At 41.9% G+C, this 22,462-nt stretch overlaps 1 protein-coding gene across 2 annotated transcripts; it reads right to left on the bottom strand.

Moving 5' to 3' along the window:
• Window positions 1-2,333: 2,333 nt before the first annotated feature.
• On the bottom strand, window positions 2,334-21,796 carry Elac1 (elaC ribonuclease Z 1). 2 transcript variants are annotated; one of them, XM_027397873.2, is made up of 4 exons: window positions 21,667-21,796; window positions 15,107-15,271; window positions 9,620-10,084; window positions 2,334-6,869 (listed from the first exon to the last, which is right to left on the bottom strand). In XM_027397873.2, exons 2-4 carry the CDS (start codon window positions 15,261-15,263, stop codon window positions 6,403-6,405), a joined length of 1,089 nt encoding a protein of 362 aa, XP_027253674.1. In that variant the 5' UTR covers window positions 15,264-15,271; window positions 21,667-21,796; the 3' UTR covers window positions 2,334-6,402. The 2 variants fall into 2 exon arrangements, with proteins under 2 accessions (XP_027253674.1, XP_027253675.1); XM_027397874.2 differs by lacking the exon at window positions 21,667-21,796 and adding an exon at window positions 21,429-21,585.
• Between the last annotated feature and the right edge of the window lie 666 nt (window positions 21,797-22,462).

Genomic DNA, 22,462 nt, shown 5'->3' with positions numbered 1-22,462 from the left:
CACACTCTTAATATAGGTATTTTATAGAAAATATTTTAGAACAATCTATGCCATAAAAGGACAAATTACTGATGGGATATATATTTAAAATATGCTGAGTGGAAGAAGCCCTTTACTAAGGAGCTCATGTTATACAAGTTTATTCATACAAAATATTCAGAATTGGAAAATCTATAAAGCCAGAAAACAGACTCGAGATTTTGCTTAGCTAGGGGATTAGGAAGAGAGGAAAGGTAAGAAGTGGGAATGACTAATTGCCAAAATTATGGGGTTTCTCTGGGGGATAATAAAAACATTCTAAAACTGGTAGTAATGATAGTTACACATTGAATTGTAAGCTATGTGAATTCGAGCTCAAGAAAGTTGTTTGTTTTTAAAATATCACTGGGAGTTTAATACCCAGCAAAAACAAAACCAACTAACCAACCAAAACAAAAAAACCCAAACCTAACACTGTTGGACAAACTACATCCTCCCTCATTTTTTCCTAAACAACAAATTGGAAACTTGACTTGTAAAAGAATTTGTTACCTAATCATTTAACGTTTGAGCCTTGGTACCAATATGTCCATTTTTCTTGTCTTTGGTAACTTGAAGGCTCTTCATCCTGACATCACACTACAGGACTAGCATGACACTGGCGCACCTCATTTTCAGGAAGATTAAACACTGGAAGTGTTTCATTTAAAAGTATGGCCTGCATTCAGGAAAGGCAGTCAGTTCCAAGACTATTTATTGTCCTAGATGACACTGCCTCGAACCTAGGCCTGTGCAGGAGAAAGGGACTGTGTTCTAGACTCTGCTAGCTGTATGTCAATGTGTCCTGTGGTGGCAAGGTCCTTGGGTTGCTGACCCAGACCTGGATACTTCAAGAAGGTCAGTTCCAGTCCAGATGTATGAAAGAGACACAGTCAGACTAACCCATCACCTCTGGAAGTCACAACAATGTAGAAAACCTGGACAAGATGACCTTGTTTCACTGGGTGACACTGAACTAAGTGCTGCTTAGTTCTGCTGGTGCTGTCTGAACAGCCTAGCGGCTAAGGAGATTTATATTGCTGAAAAACCTGATCCCTTGCTTTTCCCTTGCACTTTTTTTTTCTTGGGGGTGAATTTAATCTTTGTACCTGCCATGTCTGCTGAGTATATAATTAGCAGGCTGACATCTGAGTAGCAGGACTTCTCAGCTAGCTTTATTTAGGGGTGGATTTTTTTTTGCTTTGGGTATACTTAGGCACCCCAACTTCCTTATTAACCAGAAAAATAAGGACAGCCTTATCCAACCCTCAGACTTCATCAAGAACACAGAAATATCTGAGTCTAGGTGTCAATTAGAGTCATCTTGTCCTTTAGATGTGACTGAAGCTGGCTCGTCATGTGGGTTATGTAAAGGTCTGTGCCTCCTTCTAACCTTCTGGTTATTTCTTGGAGAGTTCCGTGATTACCTGACTACAACTTCTGAAACTGTTCTCCATTAGGGATTGTCCGCATCTCCTGCCGCTGTCCACCTTCCCCACATAAGACTGTCATAGAATTCAGAAATTGTTCTCAATTAGTGCCATGCAGAGCTGGCAAGGAATCCTCTAAACATGGACCTAGCAGACCTCAAAGTTTAGAGTTAGGCAGGAATTCATTTCTGAGCAACAAGGCTAGTAATAAAACACACCATTCAAGTTAACTTGTACCGTATTGCCAGATCACAGTTACTCTTAATTGGGTCAGAATGAATTATTTTCTTATTTCCTTAAAAAAAGTTAAATGAAGCTGGGCACTGGTGGCACACCTTTAATCCCAGCACTTGGGAGGCAGAGACAGATGGATCTTGTGAGTTTGAGGCCAGCCTGGTCTACAAAGTGAGTTCCTGGACAGTCTCCAAAGCTATAGAGAAACACTGTCTCCCAAAACAAAAAACAGAACAAAACAAAACAAAACAAAACAAACCCACAAAACAAACAAAAAGTTGAATGAGTCTCTTATACCATTCCTCTACCCTGTGTAAGTCTCCAGACTATTTCCCAAGCCTCAGCCCTCAATCCCTCTTTCTCTCTTTGCTCTAATACCCTTCCATAGCCTAAGCTGGCATCCAACTCTTAGGTAGAGCAAATCTTTCTCTTGTCTTTCCCCTAACTCTCAGGTTTTGTCTTAGAACACCAAACCAAAGTTTCAAAATGTTATTTGTAAGGATTTGTCCATTAACATCATAGGCAAGCATTCCTCACCTTCTCAGTGTCATTGATTTGGTCTGTGCATTTTGTGTTTTTAACATAAACCAGAGGGAAAAATCCATTGGACAACAAAGAACTAAGTATGAATAACAGGACAAGAACATTTGATCCAGTCAACACTATTTATTGAATGCCTTTGATGTTCTAGGCACTGAGTAGTCATAAAGGGGAACAAAAGCAGACACAGCTCTGCCCTTGTGTGGTGTACAGTATAGAGCTGGTGTGAAAGAGAAACATCACAGACAGAGGCAGAGCGAAGCTTCGAGTGACAAGCGCCAGGAAGATGGGTTGTGGGTGCTGAGAAAAACACACCACCTAGCAGGAGCTGGGCAGGCAAAGTCCACGAGGGCAGAGCTGTGGCCCGGAGGTTCACTAGGTTGATTTGGGGAATGGCAAATAGCATTTCAGGTGAAGGAAGCAGGCCACTGGAAGGCTCTGGAACATCAGAAAACCTTGGTGAAGGACAGAAAGAAGGCCCATACGGCTGGGGCTGCAAACTTGAGTAACACTGGGTAGTAAGATTAAGTTAGAGAGATGAGTGAAGACAGACCACTACAACATTTCAAGTCAGGGAGAGATGGCAAAAATTTACATTTTGGGGGGTAAACACCACTCTGGCTACAGTACAGATGATAAACAGGAATATTACAAGGACTTGAGCTGAACTGTCAGCTTCCTGGAGTGCCAATATGGAGACGATCTACTATTCAGAGAAGTGGCTTATCTCTATGGGTGTGCTATGATGCAACTGCTATACTAAATGGATATATACATACAAATAGTCAGAACACCCTTCATACTAGTGATTCAAAAGCCACCAACAAAAGTGGTAGTCTTTCCTCTCCAAACTTCCTGCCCCCCTCTGCCAAAATTGCTTTCTCCACTTAGAAAAGTTATTAGTACATATTAAGTGTACAAAACAGTGAATTTCATTATCACATTTTCATACATTCTTACAATCTGAATCCACCTTTAACCATTTATAGTTCCTTGTATTTCATGGGGAGGTTCAAGTGGGGACACTGGGGATCAAACCCAAAACCTAAGCACTTTTCTACCCAAGCTATGTTCCCAGACACGTTCCTTGCTTTTTAAAACATGATATGCTTAAATGGTTGTTTTTCATTTTGTACACCAAAGAGAAGAAAAATTACACACCACTATCCCAGAGTATCTCCTTACAGAGTATCTCCTTGGCACTTCTGTGTCAAGAGAGAATATTCAAACTCACAACCAGTGCTTCCTTTTTAATATTCCCCTATAAAAAATAAACAAAAACTCCACATATTTGAGCTTTGGGATGTAGCTCAGTTGGTAGTATTTGCTTAGCAGGCACAAAGTCCTGGGTTTGGTCCCCAGCGACACATAAACCTGGTATGGTGACATATGACTGTTACCCCAGCATTCTGGAGGCGGAGTCAGAAGCATCAGACATTCAAGGTCATCCTTGGCTACATAGCAAGTTGAAGGTTAGTCTGGGCTATATGAGACCCATCTCAAAGGGAAAAAAGAGAAAAGAGAAGGACAGGGTGGGGGCAATATCCCCATTGACTGCCTTTATTAGTTCATTGGCCCTCAAATCTGCCAGTAAGGACAGGTCTAGTACACCTCACCACATACATACACCTCTGTGAGATAAAGTGTCATCACTGTCCATTTTTGATGGACACATTGAAGAAGGAATTTTATTTCATTAGTACAGGAGAAAGAAAAATTTCAAGCTGGCATCAGAATATTCAAAGAAATAAGAGTTGAATTCTATGTATTAAAGGCATAATAAAGATATTTGCACTAGGAGGCAAAAGTCATTTTTCCTTTTTATATTACAGATCAAACCCAGTGCCTCAGACATTCTAAACAAGTGTTCTAATCATCAAGCTACACTCTCAGCCTAAAAATTATAACCCTTTCTTGGGAAATAAATATTAAAAACATTATGGTCAGATTAAAAGTACATGCTTAGAGCCCAACTCTCAAGCAGGAGGACTATAAGCTTGAGGCCAGGTTGGGCCACACAGTGAAACTTGTTAAAAAAAGGAGAGAGAGAGGCTGGGTAGTGGTGGCACACGCCTTTAATCTCAGCACTCGGGAGGCAGAGGCAGGTGGATCTCTGTGAGTTCGAGACCAGCCTGGTCTACAAGAGCTAGTTCCAGGACAGCCTCAAAAGCCACAAAGAAACCCTGTCTGGAAAAACCAAAAAACCACCCCCCCAAAAAAAAGCACACACAGAGAGAGAAATTGATGAAGTCATATCTTCAATAGAGTAATAAAACAGGTCACTGCTGTGTGGTGGTTAGGAATGTGAATGAACATGAAATATGTAAGTCAGGTGCCTTTCTTTCTGTCCTTGGTTTTTGTTTTTGTTTGAGATAAAGTCTTACTATGTAGCCCAGGCTCTCCTGGATCTCAAATTCCCCTGCCTTAGCCTCACAAATGCAAAGGAAACAGGTCTGCGCCACCGTGCCTGACCAAGATATCAACATTCAGAAAGATCAACTACAGTGAAGGAACAACTTGGAGATACAGAGATTTGTACATAAGAACCCCATGTCAGTGTTACTTCTACTAATGGAAAACAACTTCAGTGCTCCAAGAGACAGTTCTAAAATAAAATAAAATCATGAAATTCATTCTTTCAGAGACCATTTATGCTATAGAAAGTGCTAATGGAGAAAGTAGTTAAGGACTTGTCTGTTAGCAAGTGTTTTGTTTTGAAGCCCTATAGTCAGTGTTTCTCTACGTCACTCATCTGCTTGCCCCTTTATGGTTTTCATTATTTTTATTGTGCCAAAAATAATGCCTTAGAATTTCTTACAGAGGATTTTTTATAATAAACTCCTAGTTTTTGTTTGTCCAATAAAATATCTTTATTTTAAGAAAATAGTGGAGGGAGGCCAACCTTCATGTAAAAATAGGCATGAATAAACTATGCACATACACAAACATATGTATAAGAATCTATAAAATATCTGTATATATACCCTCAATTTAAGTACATAGAAAAAAAAACTTCTTTTTTTCTCCTAGGCTAGTCCAGCAGTCATGTCTTCAGAATCACTCAGGCAGCTTCGCATGCAGAGGCAGGGGCCATTCTGACTCCTCACTTAGTCTATGGAAGCAGAGCCAGGAGCTCTGTGTCCACCTCCACACTCAATTCAGCACAGCTCCTGGGCCGCTAGACCTGGAGCAGACACTCTCCCCATGTGGTGGAATAGTGACTATTTCTACCCACAGTTACAAGCTTCACTTAATGACTCATTTTTTCCAAATAATACTTGATGTGGCATTTCATTCTAACCATCTATTGGAAGATTCAGCTTATCTATTAATTCAATCCATTACATCACTAATTTTGGCAAAGTGTATTCACATTGGGAATAAAAGTTTTGTGTCTCTGAACAGGCCTAGAATTTCAAAGTAATGATTATGCAGGACTAACTCAAACTGTGCAGAGTACAGGGCATCCCTGACTCATCCCTGACTGAACAACTGTGGAGCTACTACTTCCTCTCAGTTACTGCAACAAGAAAAAGAATTCCATGTTATTCAATTCCTAGTAGACTGCCAGGACGATGTGTTGAAGGGAACCAGAATGTTTAATAAAATGCTAAGATAAAACTTAGTCCAAACCTGCACTGACTATTCCAGTGAAACCACCAACATGTTATCATCAATACTGCACATACACTGCCTCCATACATTTACCTCTGTATTAGGATACAACTTCAATACAAACTGCCAAATACCATTATTTTTTTAGCTGAGAGGACCCAGTCCTAGATACTTTGCCAATAATGGCAATTAAGTTGGGCAGAGCTAAGTCCAACACTGTGTGAAGTATTGGCTTCTATCTGCGGCAAGAGACACAAGAGGAGTAACCCTGAAAAAAATCTATTATTTTGTCACATCTGCACTTTAAGAAGGATGCTGGGTATTTATTTTTTAACATTTAAAAATGATTTATTATTAAAAATCTTGTTCTCTCTCACTACTGAGTCAGCTCAGCAATCCAGCTCCATCTTTAGGACTACTAGGGCCAAAATAATTTTAAGGGAAAAAAATTCCAAAACTTGAAGGAAAAAAAAAGTCACTCACAACCAACAACAAAAGTCTGTAGTGCAGGTCTGGTAACACATCCACAGCCAAGTCCATGTTTATGCATTCAGGAGCACTGGTTTCATTTCTTGATTGGAATGCCGATCACCATAAAATCCTCTGCTAGAGTTACTTCTTGGAGGCCTAACACTGCCTCAGCTTGCTTTTTCAGTTCTGCGATGCCATCTGTCTCCCCTTCTCTAGCCAAGGCCGTCGGTTTGTACCTCTGACTGAAGTGAGTCAGAACCAGCCTCTTGGCACGGCACAGCTTCGCAAATGCTGCTGCCATCTGTGGCGTGCTGTGGCCATGCTCTTTTGCTTTGTCCATCTGGGAATCATCCAGAGTCGCCTCGTGGATCAACAGGTCTGCTTCAAAGCACAGCTTCACTCCGCTGTCACCCACAACCCCAGAACAGTCACCCAATATGCAGATTTTTCTCCCAACCATAGGCTTTTTTAAGACATCTTGGGGAGAAATTGTGACTCCATTATCCAAAACAACAGAAATTCCATTTTTCAGCTTCCCATAGGCAGGACCTGGTGGCACACCTGACAAGGAAACAGATAATACTACATCAAGAATACGGAATAATGATTTGTAAAGAGACAACTTTAACAGCATAGCAACAGCAAATAGCAGAAGCACCAGGGGTCTGGAGAGAGTTAAATGCATTTGCTACTCTTGCAGAGGACCTGGAGTCAATTCCCAGCACCCACATGGCAGCTCAGACATGTCTGTAACTCCAGTTTCAGGGCCTCTGAGGGTGACAGACATGTATATGATGCACAGACATAATGCATACAAAATACCCGTACAAATAAAACTCAAAAATTAGAGGCATCCAATTATTTTAAAAACTGCAAGAGATGCTTTCCTACTTGTAGACAACTGGGATATTTAAACATTTTAGAAGTTCAGTATCAACTGCTGTTATTAACAACAGCTTTATACTTGATACCTTTTCCTAGCACACGTGTGAGCTGACGTTTAAACTCTCATTATCACTTAGGCCTTACTATACTCAAGATTTCAGCTTTGATTTTCTGCTTTGCATGAGAATAACAGTTTTGGGGATCCTTTATTTACTACAACATCAAAGAGTATACCTAAATAATCATATAGTCGATACTCCTAGTCAGAACAAGTGTCTATGAACTGACTCACTAAACAAGAACTTGTTAGAGAGGACTACTGGGATCCTAAGTTTGAGCTAGGGAGATTGTACAGCAGGGAAGACCCTTGCAGCCATGCCTAACAACCTCAGTTTAATTCCTGAGACCCACTTGGTGGAAGGAGAGAATCAACTCCCTAAAGTTGTCCTCTGACCTCTACCTGCACATCACGGCAAACATACATGAACACACACCAAGCAAAACAACCAAAAATAAGGTCAAGGGGAATTTCAGGCAATCATACATGATTAATCTTCTTGGTAGATTGTAGCAGTTCCAGATTTTCAAGCTTCAGTGTTATTTAATATATACTAACACTGTGGATAATACTTACGAACAAATGTATGGTCAGCATTTCCAACAGAGATCATGTTTAGAGTTTCCAAATACAACTATTTACACAGTATTTACATGACAAAAAATACCTTTGACTTACATCACTTTCCTCATTATCTAGTATATAGTTTTAGTTGGGGAAGGAAACTAAAAATCAGATGAATCACTACCATTCTTTAAACAGGAATATCCATGCAGGCCTGGTGTAGTGGTGAGGCTGGAAGTAGGATGGACCTGACCTGCATTTCTTTTTTTTTTTTCAAGATTTATTTATTTATTATGTATACAGTGTTCTGTCTGCATGTGTCCCTGCAGACCAGAAGGGAGCACCAGATCTCATTACAGATGGTTGTGAACCATCATGTGGTTGCTGGGAATTGAACTCAGGACCTCTGGAAGAGCAGCCAGTGCTCTTAACTTCTGAGCCATCTCTCCAGCCCCTGACCTGCATTTCTTAAGGTCTCCTCACTTACACATCATTGCCTCACATGAAAAAATTACAAATTCTTCAAGGACCTTTGTCCATCTTTGTGTGTTTCCTTCTGACTGTGATGAACCATGGTATGTAGAACCAGTTAAGGTGCAGTGTTCTGAATGCCAAATTAATTCAACCAAGATTGAATGAGTAGGCAAGGGATATAGAAAGGAAACTCTTGAGGTAATTGGCTGCTGTTGTAAGGTCAAGACCCATGGCAAAAATCCTGACACAGAAGATGTCACTGAAGAGTCAAAGAGATGCCTCAGTGGGTAAAGTGCTTGTTGAACAAGCATGAGGACCTGAGTTCAGATCCCAGCACCCATGTAAAAGCCAGGTGTGGTGGTGTGCATCTATAACCTTAGCATTGGGTGAACAGAAAGAGGTGGTCCTAGGGTCTTGCTGGGCAGTCAATCTAGCCAAAATAATGAGCTCTAGGTTCAGTGAGAGACCCTATATCAAAAAGGTAGAGAGTAATTGAGAACTCCTGATGTCAACCTGTGCATGCACATGCATGGATAGAGGACACACACACACACACACACACAAATCACACAAAGATGTCATTGAAAACATACCTCAGGACTGCACACATTTCCAATTCCAACCAATCTTGAGACAGAGGCTGGAGGATCATGAGTTTGAATTTGAGCTACATAGTAAGTTGTAGGCCAGCCTGGGCTACAGAGTGAAACCCTGTATCAAACAAAAAAAAATAGAAACAGTTTTTAAAAACAAAAATACAACAACTTCAAAAATAAGACATGAAGATTAGGAGTATAGCTTAGTAGCAGAACACATGGGCTTGAACCCTAGCATGGCCAAAATAGAACGAAAAGGGAAGCACAAGGAAATAAAAGTTAAATCATGGACTCACTAGCCCAATTCAAGCCACCTTTCCAACCAAGTCAGAGCTGGGCCTGGTCATACAGGCTGTGTTCCAGCTTCTCAGAAGGACCTCACACTCAAAGCCACCTTGAGCAACTTAGGGAAAAAATAGCAAAAGAGTTGGAGAATAGCTCAGTGGTAGAGAGTGCTTGTATAGCATGTGTCTTAGATTCAATTCCCAGTGCAGCCAAAAAGGAAGGAAAAAAGAATGTGAATCCAGGAAGCTAACAAGAAAAGATTCAAATATATTAAATATTTGAGTTTTGTTCTGAATAGCATCTTTGGACCCCAAAGATTTTCCTTAATAAGCAAATTTTGGGCCAAGGAAGTGAGTGCTTACTGTGACCACACAGGAAACAGCCTTCCCTGACACTCCCAGTGGCTTCCTTAAAACAGCTCAGCTACCAAGAAGGAAAGGCATACTCACCGAGGTCTTTCAGCTTCTGTGCATTTAGTTTACCTGCACGTTTCTTTTCCACAACTGAAAAGCCAAAGGATGGGATTCTGTGAAAGAGGCGAAATGCTTTTACAACAAACTGCTCATCGTCAACCAGACAGTATGAGTTTTCTTCCGTGTCTAACAAGATAGTTCGGCCCTGTCCTTTGGAAGAGCTGTCTGCGTCATTCACATGTGAACATTCTTTTAGTTCTTCCACAGGACACTGATCAGCTGTAGGCACTATCTCATGGACCACATAAGGAAAAACCAGCTCTGTATGGGAGAGCTCCATGGTTCTCCAGATAAAGTCCCGAAGCCCTACAGGGCCATAGATTTCAATAGGCTGCCTTGTGACCACAGAGCCACTCTGTAGACTGATTGTACAGAGGAGGCCCGGAAGGCCGAAGAAGTGGTCTCCATGAAGATGTGTGATGAAGATCTTGGTGATTCTCCCTTTTGATTGAGACAGAGAAATATATTAGGGAAAATTTCAGAAATAAAAGCCAAGGCAAAACTATTTGACTCAGCATGCCCACCCTTCAGCCCCATGCTGGAGGTTAACCTTGTGCCTACTGGACAATTGGTCTATCTACCACTGCACTGTCACTGAGGAACAGCCGCTGTTCCACAAACAAAGCAATTAAAAACAAGCCTAAGAACTTCCATAAAAAGCAGTAGACTGAAGTTATAGGTTCACACTTATTTATCCCTTCCATTTTGCTGTGTGACTCCAGAAAACAGAGAGAGGCTTTATATGCTCTGCAGTCTGTCTGGTTGGTTGGTTGATTTTGTGTGTGTGTGTTTGTGTGGGGTGCATTGTGTGTAGTCTCTGCACATGAATATGTGAGTATACACTCGTGTAGAGACCAAAGGAGGAGTTTGGGTGTCCTCTTCTACTGCTCTCTACTTTATTACCTGGGTCTCTCATAAACCAGAAGCTCACCATCATGGCTAGGCTGGATGACCAGTGAGCTCCCAGGATCTGCCTCCCTGACTAAACCCTAATGCTGGGGTTATAGGCACCACACAGACATGCCCAGCTTTTTACATAGATGAGGGATTTGAATCAGGACCTCATGCTGGACAGCAAGCATTCTTACCCTTGAGACATCTACCCAGCCCTACTTGGTTGTTTTCTGAGACAAGATCTCACTCTAAAGCCCATGCTAGCCTGGAACTCACTATGTAATCCAGGCAGCCTTGAACTTGTAGCATTTCTCTTGCCTTAGCCTCTCAAGTGATAGGATTATAGGTGTGAACTACCAAGCTCAGCTTTATTGAATAGTATTTAAATAGGATACTATTTTTTTTCTATGAACATCTTCAAATTATAGTGTTTTATAGCTTTTCAAGTGTTTTCCTACATATTCTCACTTTTAAAAAGTAAAATATAAAGTACAACTAAATGGGTCTCAAGTATCAAAGCATCTTTCAGTTACACTGTCCCCTATCAGTCCTTCTGAGACCTGCAAACATGTACCTAAAGCAAAATGAAATGTTCCATTGTTTTAATTGACTGGATCAGGCCTAAACCCAAAACTGCCTTTTAAGGTCTCCTTTCTGGACAGGGATTCACCAACAAAGACTGAGCATGTGTTCCAGTGAGGATGTGGAGGAAGGACAAACAGGACAAGGACTGAGGAGGAAGGATAAGAAAACTAGAAGAGGAACAAGGTAAGAGAAGAGGAAGGACATGGACACCAGCTGCCAGCATGCAGACTGAAGGCAGATCCCTGATCATACTACAGGAGGGTACACGGGCCCAACTCTTTTTCCCAGTCTGAACCTATACAACAGCTTTTTCAGTGCACACTGTCTTAGCTTCTAACTCGATTTAGCTAATGGTAAACTGAATTTACTACTGGTAAATGGCAGGATGCCATATCAGCATTTTCTGAGATGCACCATGGGCATTTTGAAAGTAACAATCACAACCAGCACATTTCCAGTAGAACAGGCTCAAGGGCCACCTATCCGGAGTATATGATACCATAAAAGTACAGGAGCAGTTTATTGATGCCATAAAAGAACAGGAACAGTTTATCACACCGTGATTTGTTCTGACAGCAAATGCTCTCAAAGCAAGTCTTCCCAGAATGACCACACTCAGGCTGCAGTGTCTGAGAGCAATGGCTGGCTCAGAGGCTGACTTGAGTCCTGGAGGACCCCCACCCCCATTCCAGGAGGTACTCTCTCTCATTTCACAAGGTTCTTCTCTCACTATACACGCTGCCTTTGCTCTTCTCCTTCTCAGGTTTGTCCTGTAATTTCTGTATGGTGCTGGGGATTGAATTTAGAGTGCCACACATACACTTGGCAAGCACTCACTCACCGAGTTACACACCCAAGGACTCTTTTTAGCCTTCATTTTTTCACCTTTTTTTTTAACTTCAAATGAAAGTATATTCCTTAAATTTCTCCATTCCCTCTTCCCAGGCTGCCTCTCAGTATGACCCAAGGACTCTAGAAACAAATGAACTACAGCAGCTACTGTGTCCAGATCCCATGTTGGCCTTAAAACTGTCATCATCACTTTTTAGGCCTTCTCACTATCTATTGCAAAACAAAGCCAAAGCTGAATACAAAACAGCCTGGGAACCCAAAGCAAGCACAACAAACGAAGTAAAAGAAAAACTGCTTCCCACAGTTATCAGTTTCAAGAAGGCCAAGCATTTCATTTTCAGGAAATGTGATTTCTAAGAGACAAGGAATGACAACCACAGTTATGAAAGGTATGAGGAAGCTATCAGATGAAGGGTGAAAATCACACCAGATTCCTTTCTCCTAAGAAGAAAGAAGTGGTGGGGAAACACTGCCCACAGAGAAGCAGAACACTAAACATCCTCAGTTAGACATGATGATGCAATTAAATCTACTCTTCTACAGTATATGATACATACGCTGCTCAGATTTAAAAAAAAAAAAGCAGCTAATGTTGAGTAAACTGTGGTTCCATTAGGCAAATTGCACATACCTCTATACATATTCACACCATTCACATATATATTTATAGGAAATGTACCTGTGAGAGTTAGGAATGTAAATCAGTTGGTAGAGTGTTTGCCCATCATCCATGAAGTCCTGAATTCACTCTCCAGTACTACATAAAACTGGATGTTGTGGTCAATGCCTGTAATCCCAGCACTTGGGTTGGAGAGGCAAGAGGACTGATATTCAAAGTCATGGGCTACATAACAAGTCCAACATCTCCTGGAGTACCTGGAACTCTGCCTCCAAGAAAACAGAAAGAGGTGTGTGTGTGTGTGTGTGTATGTGTGTGTGTGTGTGTGTGTGTGTGTGTGTGTAAGACTTGGGTTTTTCTTATTTATACTTTCTAGTTTTGTTTTATTTGAATTTCTTCAGTAAAAATAAGTGTTCAAAAATTTTATAATTTTGTTCTTTTGAGACAAGACCGCATATAACTCGGCTTGACTCAAGCATACAGGATAACCTTGAACTCCTTATCTTCCTGCTTCTACAATCTAAGTACTGGGCTAACAGGAATGTGTCAACAGACCAGCCTCAGCAACATGTTTTTCTTCTTTTCCTTCCTCCCTCCAGCTCTAACACACACAGACACACTCTCTCTCTCTCTCTCTCTCTCTCTCTCTCTCTCTCTCTCTCTCTCTGTCTTTCTCTCTGTCTCTGTCTCTGTCTCTGTCTCTGTCTCTCTCTCTCTCTCTTAAAATGATCCAGACCTAGTAGCACAGGCCTATTATTCCAACTACTGGGAGAGTCAGGAAGACCACAAATTCAAGGACAGTCAATGGGTAAGAACTAGAATATTGCTCTAAGAATAGAGCACTCAATTGACAGTACTCTCTTCCTCTCTCTCTCTCTTCCTCTCTTCCTCTCTCTCTCTCTCTCTCTCTCTCTCTCTCTCTCTCTCTCTCACACACACACACACACACACACACAATGTATGTATGTATGTATGTATATGCATGTAATTTAAGTTTTTTTCTTTTTTCTTTTTTTTTTTTTTTTTTTAGTGTTGGGGGCTGAATCAAGGGCCTTGCACATAATCCTACTTAAAATTTTTACCATTGTGTTAAGATCATGTTTTTGCAATGCTTTTAGGAATCAGTCAATGCTCTTTTTTTTTTTTTTGCTTTGCTGATTTTGGATTCAATGATGGGGACTGGAACATGGTAGCGCACACATCCCGAGCATGCATTCCACCACAATTAGTGCCCCCCTTTCATGTTTCCTGTAACTACATGATTGATGGATTCTGGTCCCTGGACACTAGAAGTGTGTTTCTTTAAATACTAAGTGCACACCCTCCAATGAGCAGTAGCAGCTATGATTTATCAAGACCTCAAAAGTGGGAGACCCTAAATGTCCATCTGTTTACAATAAACACGTGCTTACTAGGCATTCACCAGTCACAGTGTCACTAAACCTACCTGTCTGTATATCACCATGCAAACACAAAAACAAACTACTGAAATAACATAGTTCAGACACTAATGATGCTAAAAAGTCAATAAAAACAGTATAAAATAAAGGAATGCCTGGGGTAAGGGAGAGGATACCTGAAGCTCAGGAGCTTCAGAAAACTCTGAGGGAAAAGTCTTTAAGATTTAAATGATGAAAACCTGGTAATTTATGAGTTATTAGAAATTATTTTTAAAGATTTAAATGATGAGATGGAAGTAGCCATGTAGGATATGAGTTACTTAATCTATGTAATTCCCTCAATGATTTTTTGAGACAAGCTCTCACTGTGTAGCTCAGGCTGTCCTCTAACTCATAATCCTCTCTCTCTACCTCCACAGTTCTAGGATTCCAAGCAAGTGCCACACACCTGGTTTATAACATTTCTTCTAGACAGCTTGTATCCCTGTTCTCTGAGACAACAAAAGCAAATTTAAGCCCACTGCTCTGCTAATGTCAAGCCTGAGATACAACTAGGCCTAACAGCCAGATCTGCCTGTATCTAGGCAGAGAGTTTTCACCATGGATTCCTCTATCTCAAGGTGCTGGTCTTGGATCACTACTCCATTCCCTCAAGCTGGACTTCCATTCTGTCCATCCAGGGATTTTCCTCTCTCAGCAGTTCATAGACAAACTTGGCTGAGATGGCTACCATGATAGCAAGAGGAGCAGTATCCTTCTCGTCTGCCCATCAACTGCCCTTAACACTATCTTCTGGTGGAGACCAGTATGGCCACCACTCCCTTGTTAGGACAGGGTCCATCTGCTACACCTGTGTCTCTTGCTATCTTGTATTCCCAGGCCTTCATAAACCCTTCTCTCAACACTTACAGGATGAGTGAGAAGCAAGTAAAGGTATATGAGACATTCAGCAGGCACTGCTGGATACCTGATGGTCTTCGAAGTCTTGCCAGAAAGAGCTCTAATTCTGAAGTGGATGCTACTTTTGGGCTGTTACAGAACAACATGTTTCCTAAGAGTCAAGACATGAGACACAACAGAAGGCAAATCCGGGTAGGCTGGATGCACACTAACCTGCTTTAAGTTGGCTTTTCATAAGCTGTGTCTGTGTTCCCTCCCCACAGTCAAAGAGCCAGCACTCGCCCTCACACCGAAGAACCACAGCTGAGGCACCCCGGGTTGGGGATGGATATGCTGCTCCTGTCCCAAGAAAGGTCACATCCATAGACATCTTCCACCCTGCAAAAGAAATATTGCCTGGGGTTATTCAAGAAAAATCATTGCACCAAAACACATTCCTCTGAGATTCACTGATCAATTGATTGACTGGTTGATTCTGGTTGCTAGGATTGAACCTAGATCTTCATACTTGCTGAACATGAGCTCTACATGGAGCTATACCATGGATCCCTACTTATTCTCTGGCTAAAATGATCTGTTTGGTAGTTTAAAATAGCACTGGTACTCTACCACTGAGCTATACCCTGGGTCCTGGTTATGTCTTAACTGGCTAAAACTACAAGTCACCAAACCTTATATAACCCTACACACACAAAACACTATAGTTTTGGGGATCAGCAAGTTAAACCACTTGCCACCTATACCTGACAACCTGAGTTTGATCCCTAGAATCCACATGGTGGAGGGAACCAGTTCCTACTTGTCCTTTTACCTCCATGCTCCCTCCATACACAAATTATGTCTATGTCTATGTATATACACACACACACATATAGTTGAAGGGTTGGAGGTTAGCTCAATGGTACAGCTCGTGTCTAACATGTACAAGGCTCTGGGCTTAGTACCTGGCACTTTAAGTAAAACACTGTAGTTGAATTCCAACCCTATGACAATCTCAGAAAGACATACTACAGAGACAGCAAAAAGATGGGTGTATGCCAGTGATGTCAGGGAGAGGATCAACAGGGGAAGTACATTTTTAAGGAAACAAAACCATTCTATGTGACAATCAAGTCAGCAATGTCGTTATTCGGAGATGGGGATATAACTGGGGTAGAGTACTTACCTAGCATGTACAAAGCTCTGGCTTTGGCCCCAGTACCACATATACAAAGAAATGTTATTATATATCTGAACACATACATCCCAGTAATGTTTGTTAATAATTGTCAACACTGACTCATGAACTTACCAGACTTATGTCAGTACAGAAGAAAATGGGGAGTGAAGGGTCAGAAGGTCTATGAGAAGCTCCAAACTTGTACTAGTTCATTTTTTTAAAGTCCTAATAAACACTAACCCTTCCTGGGTGTTGTGGAATATTATTTTAAGGTGTGTTACATTTGTTTATGCTCTGGAACATTTGTTTAACTGTGTAAAAGATGTGTTCCTTATGTTTATGCTACATTTGTTTAATTCTGTTAGGCTGTGGTTCTTTGCCTGTCTAAAACACCTGATGGTCTAATAAGAAGCTTAACAGCCAATATTGAGGCTGGAGCAAAGATAGGCGGGGCTGGCAGGCAAAGGGAATAAATAGGAGGAGAAATCTGGGAGGAGCAAGGAAGGAGCAAGGAGAGGAGAACACCAGGGGCCAGCCACCCCGCCACCCACAGAATAAGAGTGAAAGTAAGGTATATAAAAGTAAGAGAAGGAGCCAGGGGGTGGTGATGCATACCTTTAATCCCAGCACTCAGGAGGCAGAGGCAGGTGGATCTCTGTGGTCTACAGAGTGAGTGCCAGTATAGGCTTCAAAGCTACATAAAGAAACCCTGTCTTGAAAAACCAAAAAAATATTGGGGCAGGGGATCAGGAAAATATATAACTTTGGGGATTGGAAGTCTTTCTTGCAGAGGCAAGAAGCTCTGAAATTTAAAAGCAATGTTACACCAGTTTTGAAATGCCTGTGTATCAAAAACCCAGTCAAATGATGAAAAAAGTAAATATCCACAAAACCTCATGCTGAGGGAAAAATCTCAGAAGGAGCAGAAGGATTTTGTAAGAGCCAGTTGACCAGGATGCCTGCTGCTATGTGTGCCTTCCAAATGTGACCGGGAAGCTGCATGAGAATGTGAAGTCTCAACACCATGGTTGCCTAAACATGGCCTTCAGATGATAATACCAATCCACATGGCCACATGGATGGCAGAAATGTCAAAAGGTCCTACCCCTAGATGAAGAGCTACAATTAATGGGTGAATGAGTTTTTTTTCCAGGGACCAGCCACCTGGCAGGGGTCCTGTATGGATCCACAGATGGACCTGACTGAGGCAGCAAAGGAATGAAGAAAAGACAAACTTACATAGACATACACAGACAGCTGGAGTTGGGTGGACTGGACTATCTGATGGACTGTGTTTATTATAAAGAGTTGAACAGAGAGGACTTTTTGCATATAGCTGAACAAGGAGGCAGGGTGATTGACATACAGCTGGATCAAGGAGGCAGGTTTAGCTCATCTCAGCAAGAGTGGTCTTTGTAGAGGAACAGTCTTAAGATGTAAAGGGGAGTAGGTGTCAAGGTGGAGGAGATCTTGTGCATACTCTGTCAACACTCATACTTGGACTCCCAAGGAAGGCTTTGTCATCCCTCTGAGCCTCACCCTGGGTGGGGAGGGGTAGGCTTTGCCTGTTTCCTATGGGTCTGAGGTTAGGGTCCATGACATGGCCATGTCCATGTCAACAGCACACATTCACTCAGGACTTCACTCAGGGCTTCCTCCACTACCTAGTTACCCAATCCCAGCTGGTCAGCCCTAAACATATGATGCATGAGCAATAGTAAATGGATTCAGTAGGTTGTATATACATAAATGTACATATGTGTCTCACAGTAGTAATTTTGAAAAAGAGGTCATGAATTTGAAAGTGGGAGGGGACAGGGATGAATTGGAAGGGGATAAGGGAGAGGTGGAAATAGTATAAACACAGTACTTGTTATGAGATTCTCAAAACTTAAAGAAAGTGAAAATTGTTTTTAAGAGATTAAAGCCTCCTAAAATGTTTGTGCAGTGTTGGAGAAGGGGTTCCTTGGGTTAGGGAGCTTGTAGCCCAGCCCAAGGACCTGAGTTCAATCCCAGGAACCCACATGGTGGAAAGAGAGCCAACTCTTACAGCTGTCTTCTGACATGTGCCCACATGTGCCCCTTCCAGCTCCTTTTAATGTATGGAAATGCATTCAATAAAAAAATACTAACACACACACACAAATAAAGAAGATGTATACCAAGTCATAGAATACATTCAAAAGACTAGAAGCATGAAAAGTGCTCAGCAAATTAAAGAACAAAGAGTCTCAATTTCCCCACATATCAGCTGGCAGATGTTAATAAAGCAATGCCAACCAGAGCTACTTTCGGTGATGGGAAATGGGGAAACAGGTGTAATCCCAAGTTACTGATGGTGGAGGGGTGAATTGCTATTACACTCTGGGAGAATAATTTGACAGTAAATATTGCCAAAAGTGATACTGTTGATAATAAATCCAAGCAATCTCATTTTCTGGAATCTAGTCTAATAAGGCATACTGTGGTACTTCTGGGTGGGCTAAAATAGAGAAACAATTTTACATTTACATCAACAAGAAAATGACTAGTGTATGTTCTTAATATTACTTATTATATTGGATTATATTATTCTACAGGTAAAGACTCTGGGAAAACTATAAATGGCTGCAGTATAATCTCATTTTTTAGAGCAATGCCCCAAGTCGCTATTCACTTACATAAGAGTGTGGTGAGAAGGGCATACAACAAATCATTAATATTGGTCATCTCCTGGATCTTTAGAATGATGAGAGGATGGATAGGAGACTGTCTGCTAACTTAAATCTTTGGAATGTTGGGGCTGGAGAGATGGCTCAGGGGTTAAGACCACTGACTGCTGCTCTTCCAGAGGTTCTGAGTTCAATTCCCAGCAACCACATGATGGCTCACAACCATCTGTAATGTGATCTGGTGCCCTCTTTTGGCACACACTGTATACATGATAAATAAATAAATTAAAAAAAAAAACCTTTGGAATGTTTTCAGCTATAATGAGCAATGTTTTATTTATTTTTTGCTTTATATTTGATAGTGAATTTTTTAATATAGTAAAAGGCCAAACATGCTTCTATAACTACACAACATTTAGTTTTCTTTTCCATTTTGGGAAACAGCTCCCTACTCTCTTTGCCCTGCACAGGTCTCACACACAAGGTGGTTATCTACACCCAAGCATTAAGGTCACTGTTAGTATCCCTTCCGTGAGTTACTCCACATTTTTGCTTCTAAGACCAAGCTTACCTTTTGACAATTAAGTAGTTTAATGTGTATAGGCTTATTGCATTCTTTCCTTATTGCGCTGTCACGTTCAAGGGGTAGGGGTAACAGTCTGTAGAGAGTTTACTTAAAGACTAGTTAAAAGGAGACAGAAGGACAGGATGTAATTGTTACTGGATGGAATCTAAGGTTTATGTTCTTTGCCACTCCACTGAAAACCTGGGAGACAGAAGCTGGCAGAAAGAAATGTGTTTCTTTACAGTTCTGGGGTTAGGCATTTTCATTCTCAGAATTTCCTAATCTCTCATCTGAGTCTTCTATCTCTATTTTACATAATTGTTGCTATCCTCAATGAATAATGGATATAGAAAAGAGGCTGGGAAAACCAGGAGCATATCAGAATTCTTCAGGGTGCTTAAAAACACCAATGATTAGGTCCCATCCCAGAACAATTAAATAAAGAATTCTGTAAGGCACATGTTAGCATTTTTTAAAGGGGTAGAGAGGTTGTTCCCCTGTAATTCTAACTCTGAGTCACATTTAGAGCTATATAGTGGGACATGCTAGGTGGTGCATACCTGTGATCCCAGCACTTAGAAGGTAGAGCTATGAGGATCTGAGAAACCAAAACCAGCCAGCTTGAGCTACATGGCAACTTTGAGGCCACAGTGAGTTATATGAGATACTTTCAAAACAGCCCAGCAAACCAACCAACCAAACAAACAAAAATGCCTTGGTAGGAAACTATAACCCAAGGATCATACCTGAAATCATTAGCCAACATTAAAAAATGTTTTATTAAGAAAAATTTCAGGTAGGTCATGGTGGCACATGCCTTTAATACCAGCTCTCAGAAGACAGGCAGATCTCTGTAAATGGTCTATATAGCAAGCTCCAGGCCACCTAAGGCTACACAATAAGGACCTATCACAAAAACAAAACAAAACAAAACAAAACAACAAACAAACCCAAGGTGAAATTTTCAGAGACTAGAGAGGTATCTCGGCCGAGTAAAGTACCTGACACACAGCATGGGGATCTGTGTTCAGATCGACAGCACCCACATAAAAATCTTGGTTTGGCAGGGGTGTTTATAATCCCAGAGCTAGGCAAGCAGACAAACAGATCCCTGGAACTCATTGGGCAACCGGCCTAGACAATCTGTGAATGGAATACCTTGTCTCAAAAAAATTAATGTGGAGAGTAATCTGGAAAAGATGCAACATTGACTTCTGAGGAGAGCTTTGTATATAAAAGATCCATGGAGAGAGGTAAGATCTAAGTCATGATGATGCAGTATGAAATTAAACAGGCCTCCATGTACACAGCAGGCCTCCATGAGGTTTTCTTGTCAAAAAGTAGAACCAGAACCAGAAAAGGCTACATACCACTTTACTGAGGAATTCCATGGAGATAGACTGGATAGATGGATGAATAGATTTATGAATTGAATATATGCAATATGTAGGCTGTAGGAAAATACACATAGGACACAGTGCTTGGCTTTTCAGCTAGTAAAATACAAGGGGAAAACAGAAGAAAGGGGATTAGGAGAGCAAAAGAGATGGGAGACATTACTCGTCTGTAATATGTGTAGCTTGTCTGGCTCCTGCTTTTGATAAACTGGGAAGGGAAGAGACAACAGGGGAAATGTAAACACTGACTGGATAATAGATGATAATATGAAAGGCTATTTAGACTGATGATGACTTTATGGTCAAAAACAGCTATGGAGTCTTATAAACAGCCTTTAGCAGATAGAATGGTACATTCCAGAATCACTTTAAAACAACAGTAGGAGAGGGTAATGGGTGAAACAAGTTTGAACATGAATTGGGATTTTTTTTCTCCACGGATGTTTGAAAATTTCTCCAATAAAAAGTTTAAAAATAGACTCAATAATCAAAACCCTCCCGGTAGGTCAGGAAGCAAACAGCAATTATTTAAGCACTGGTGGCTTTGTGACATGCATCTCTCTAGGTATTAGGAATTAAATGCGAGCAAACCACTTTCGGTCCCTGTCTTCTTGAACAAAAAGCAGCTGCTCGCTTTCTCAAGACTGTCACCCACGTTCGAGATAAGTGCGTAGTAATTTCAGTCTTGACAATGCTGTCACTTGTCACTTCGGGCCTGCCTGCAGATCACAATCTCTGCTGACCATGGGGCCTCCAACAGCACCTGGGTGATTCGTGGAGCCCAGCCGCTCCTCAGTTTCCAGGAAGGCTGTGTCAGGCCTGGGGTGCAGGAGGGTGATGACGCCGCCCTTCATTTTTGATATGAAGGAGCGGGTGGGCCTGAGCGTGAGCGGCTAGGCCTGTGGCCACCGCCAGCCCAGGGCACCAGGCGGCGCGTCCTCGCGCTCTGGCGCTCCCGGGACCTCTGCGCCCGCCCCCCTCGGGCGTCCTGCCCCACTCACCCTCTCTCCGAGGCCCGCCGGAGCCGAGGGAGGCGCAGGCCGGCTGCGAGGCCCAGCAGAGCACGAGCGGCGATGCGCGGCCGGAAGTGCGCCGCCCCGTGGTCCGGCGCTGCCGCTCTAGGCGCGCGGGAGGTCCGCGCTCCGAGGCGTTCGCCCCGCCCGGTTGCAATCGCCCCGAGAGGGTCGCGGGTCCCCACCCACTTCCAAGTGACTGTAACGGTGGCTGCGACGCGTGCTGGCCCGGAGCTGCTGACTCCAAAGGGAAAATGTTTGCTCTTCCGCGTTTGGTTTGATTTTTGTGTCCTGTTTTCCCAGACAGGATTGTTTTCCCTGATGTGCTGTACATACATGCGCTTGTATAGTTTTTAGTCTTGGGTTGGAATAAAACTTTCAACCGCAAAACCTGAAGGTGTAAGCTTGTTCCTTGAGAGGAAAACACTTGGCATAGGAGTTTATGATCAGCATAATTACGCTCCTCCTGGCCCTCTGACAATATTTAAGAATTTTGTTTGTTTGGTTTTTGAGACAGGCTCACTATGTCGCCCTGTCTAGGTTTGAACTGGCTATCTAGACCACACTGACCTCGAACTCTCCGAGAACTATCTGTGTCAGCCTCTGGGATTAAAGGCATGCTCACGTATCAGTTTGCTATTTAGGGATTATCTTTTCTCACAGAAGCAGAAATGAAGCTAGAAAACTAACAGTGGCTTCCATGTTGTCTTGTTCTCGTTCTTGTTTTCTGGAGATCTACTTAGTGTTTGATGTGTGGCACTGGCACCAAAGGTAGAAATCTCTT

The sequence above is a fragment of the Cricetulus griseus genome, chromosome 2, assembly GCF_003668045.3.
Source record: "Cricetulus griseus strain 17A/GY chromosome 2, alternate assembly CriGri-PICRH-1.0, whole genome shotgun sequence".
NCBI classification, from domain to species: domain Eukaryota; kingdom Metazoa; phylum Chordata; class Mammalia; order Rodentia; family Cricetidae; genus Cricetulus; species Cricetulus griseus.
This window is presented reverse-complemented; position numbering and strand designations above follow the sequence as displayed.

Coding starts and splice junctions, on each gene's coding strand:
- Elac1 (XM_027397874.2), bottom strand. CDS start 21,519: ATGAAGGGCGGCGTCATCACCCTCCTGCACCCCAGGCCTGACACAGCC. Junction 15,272..21,428: donor GGGCTCCACGAATCACCCAG/GTGCTGTTGGAG, acceptor TTTCTTTTGCAG/GGTGGAAGATGTCTATGGAT. Junction 10,085..15,106: donor GAAAAGCCAACTTAAAGCAG/GTTAGTGTGCAT, acceptor CTCAATCAAAAG/GGAGAATCACCAAGATCTTC.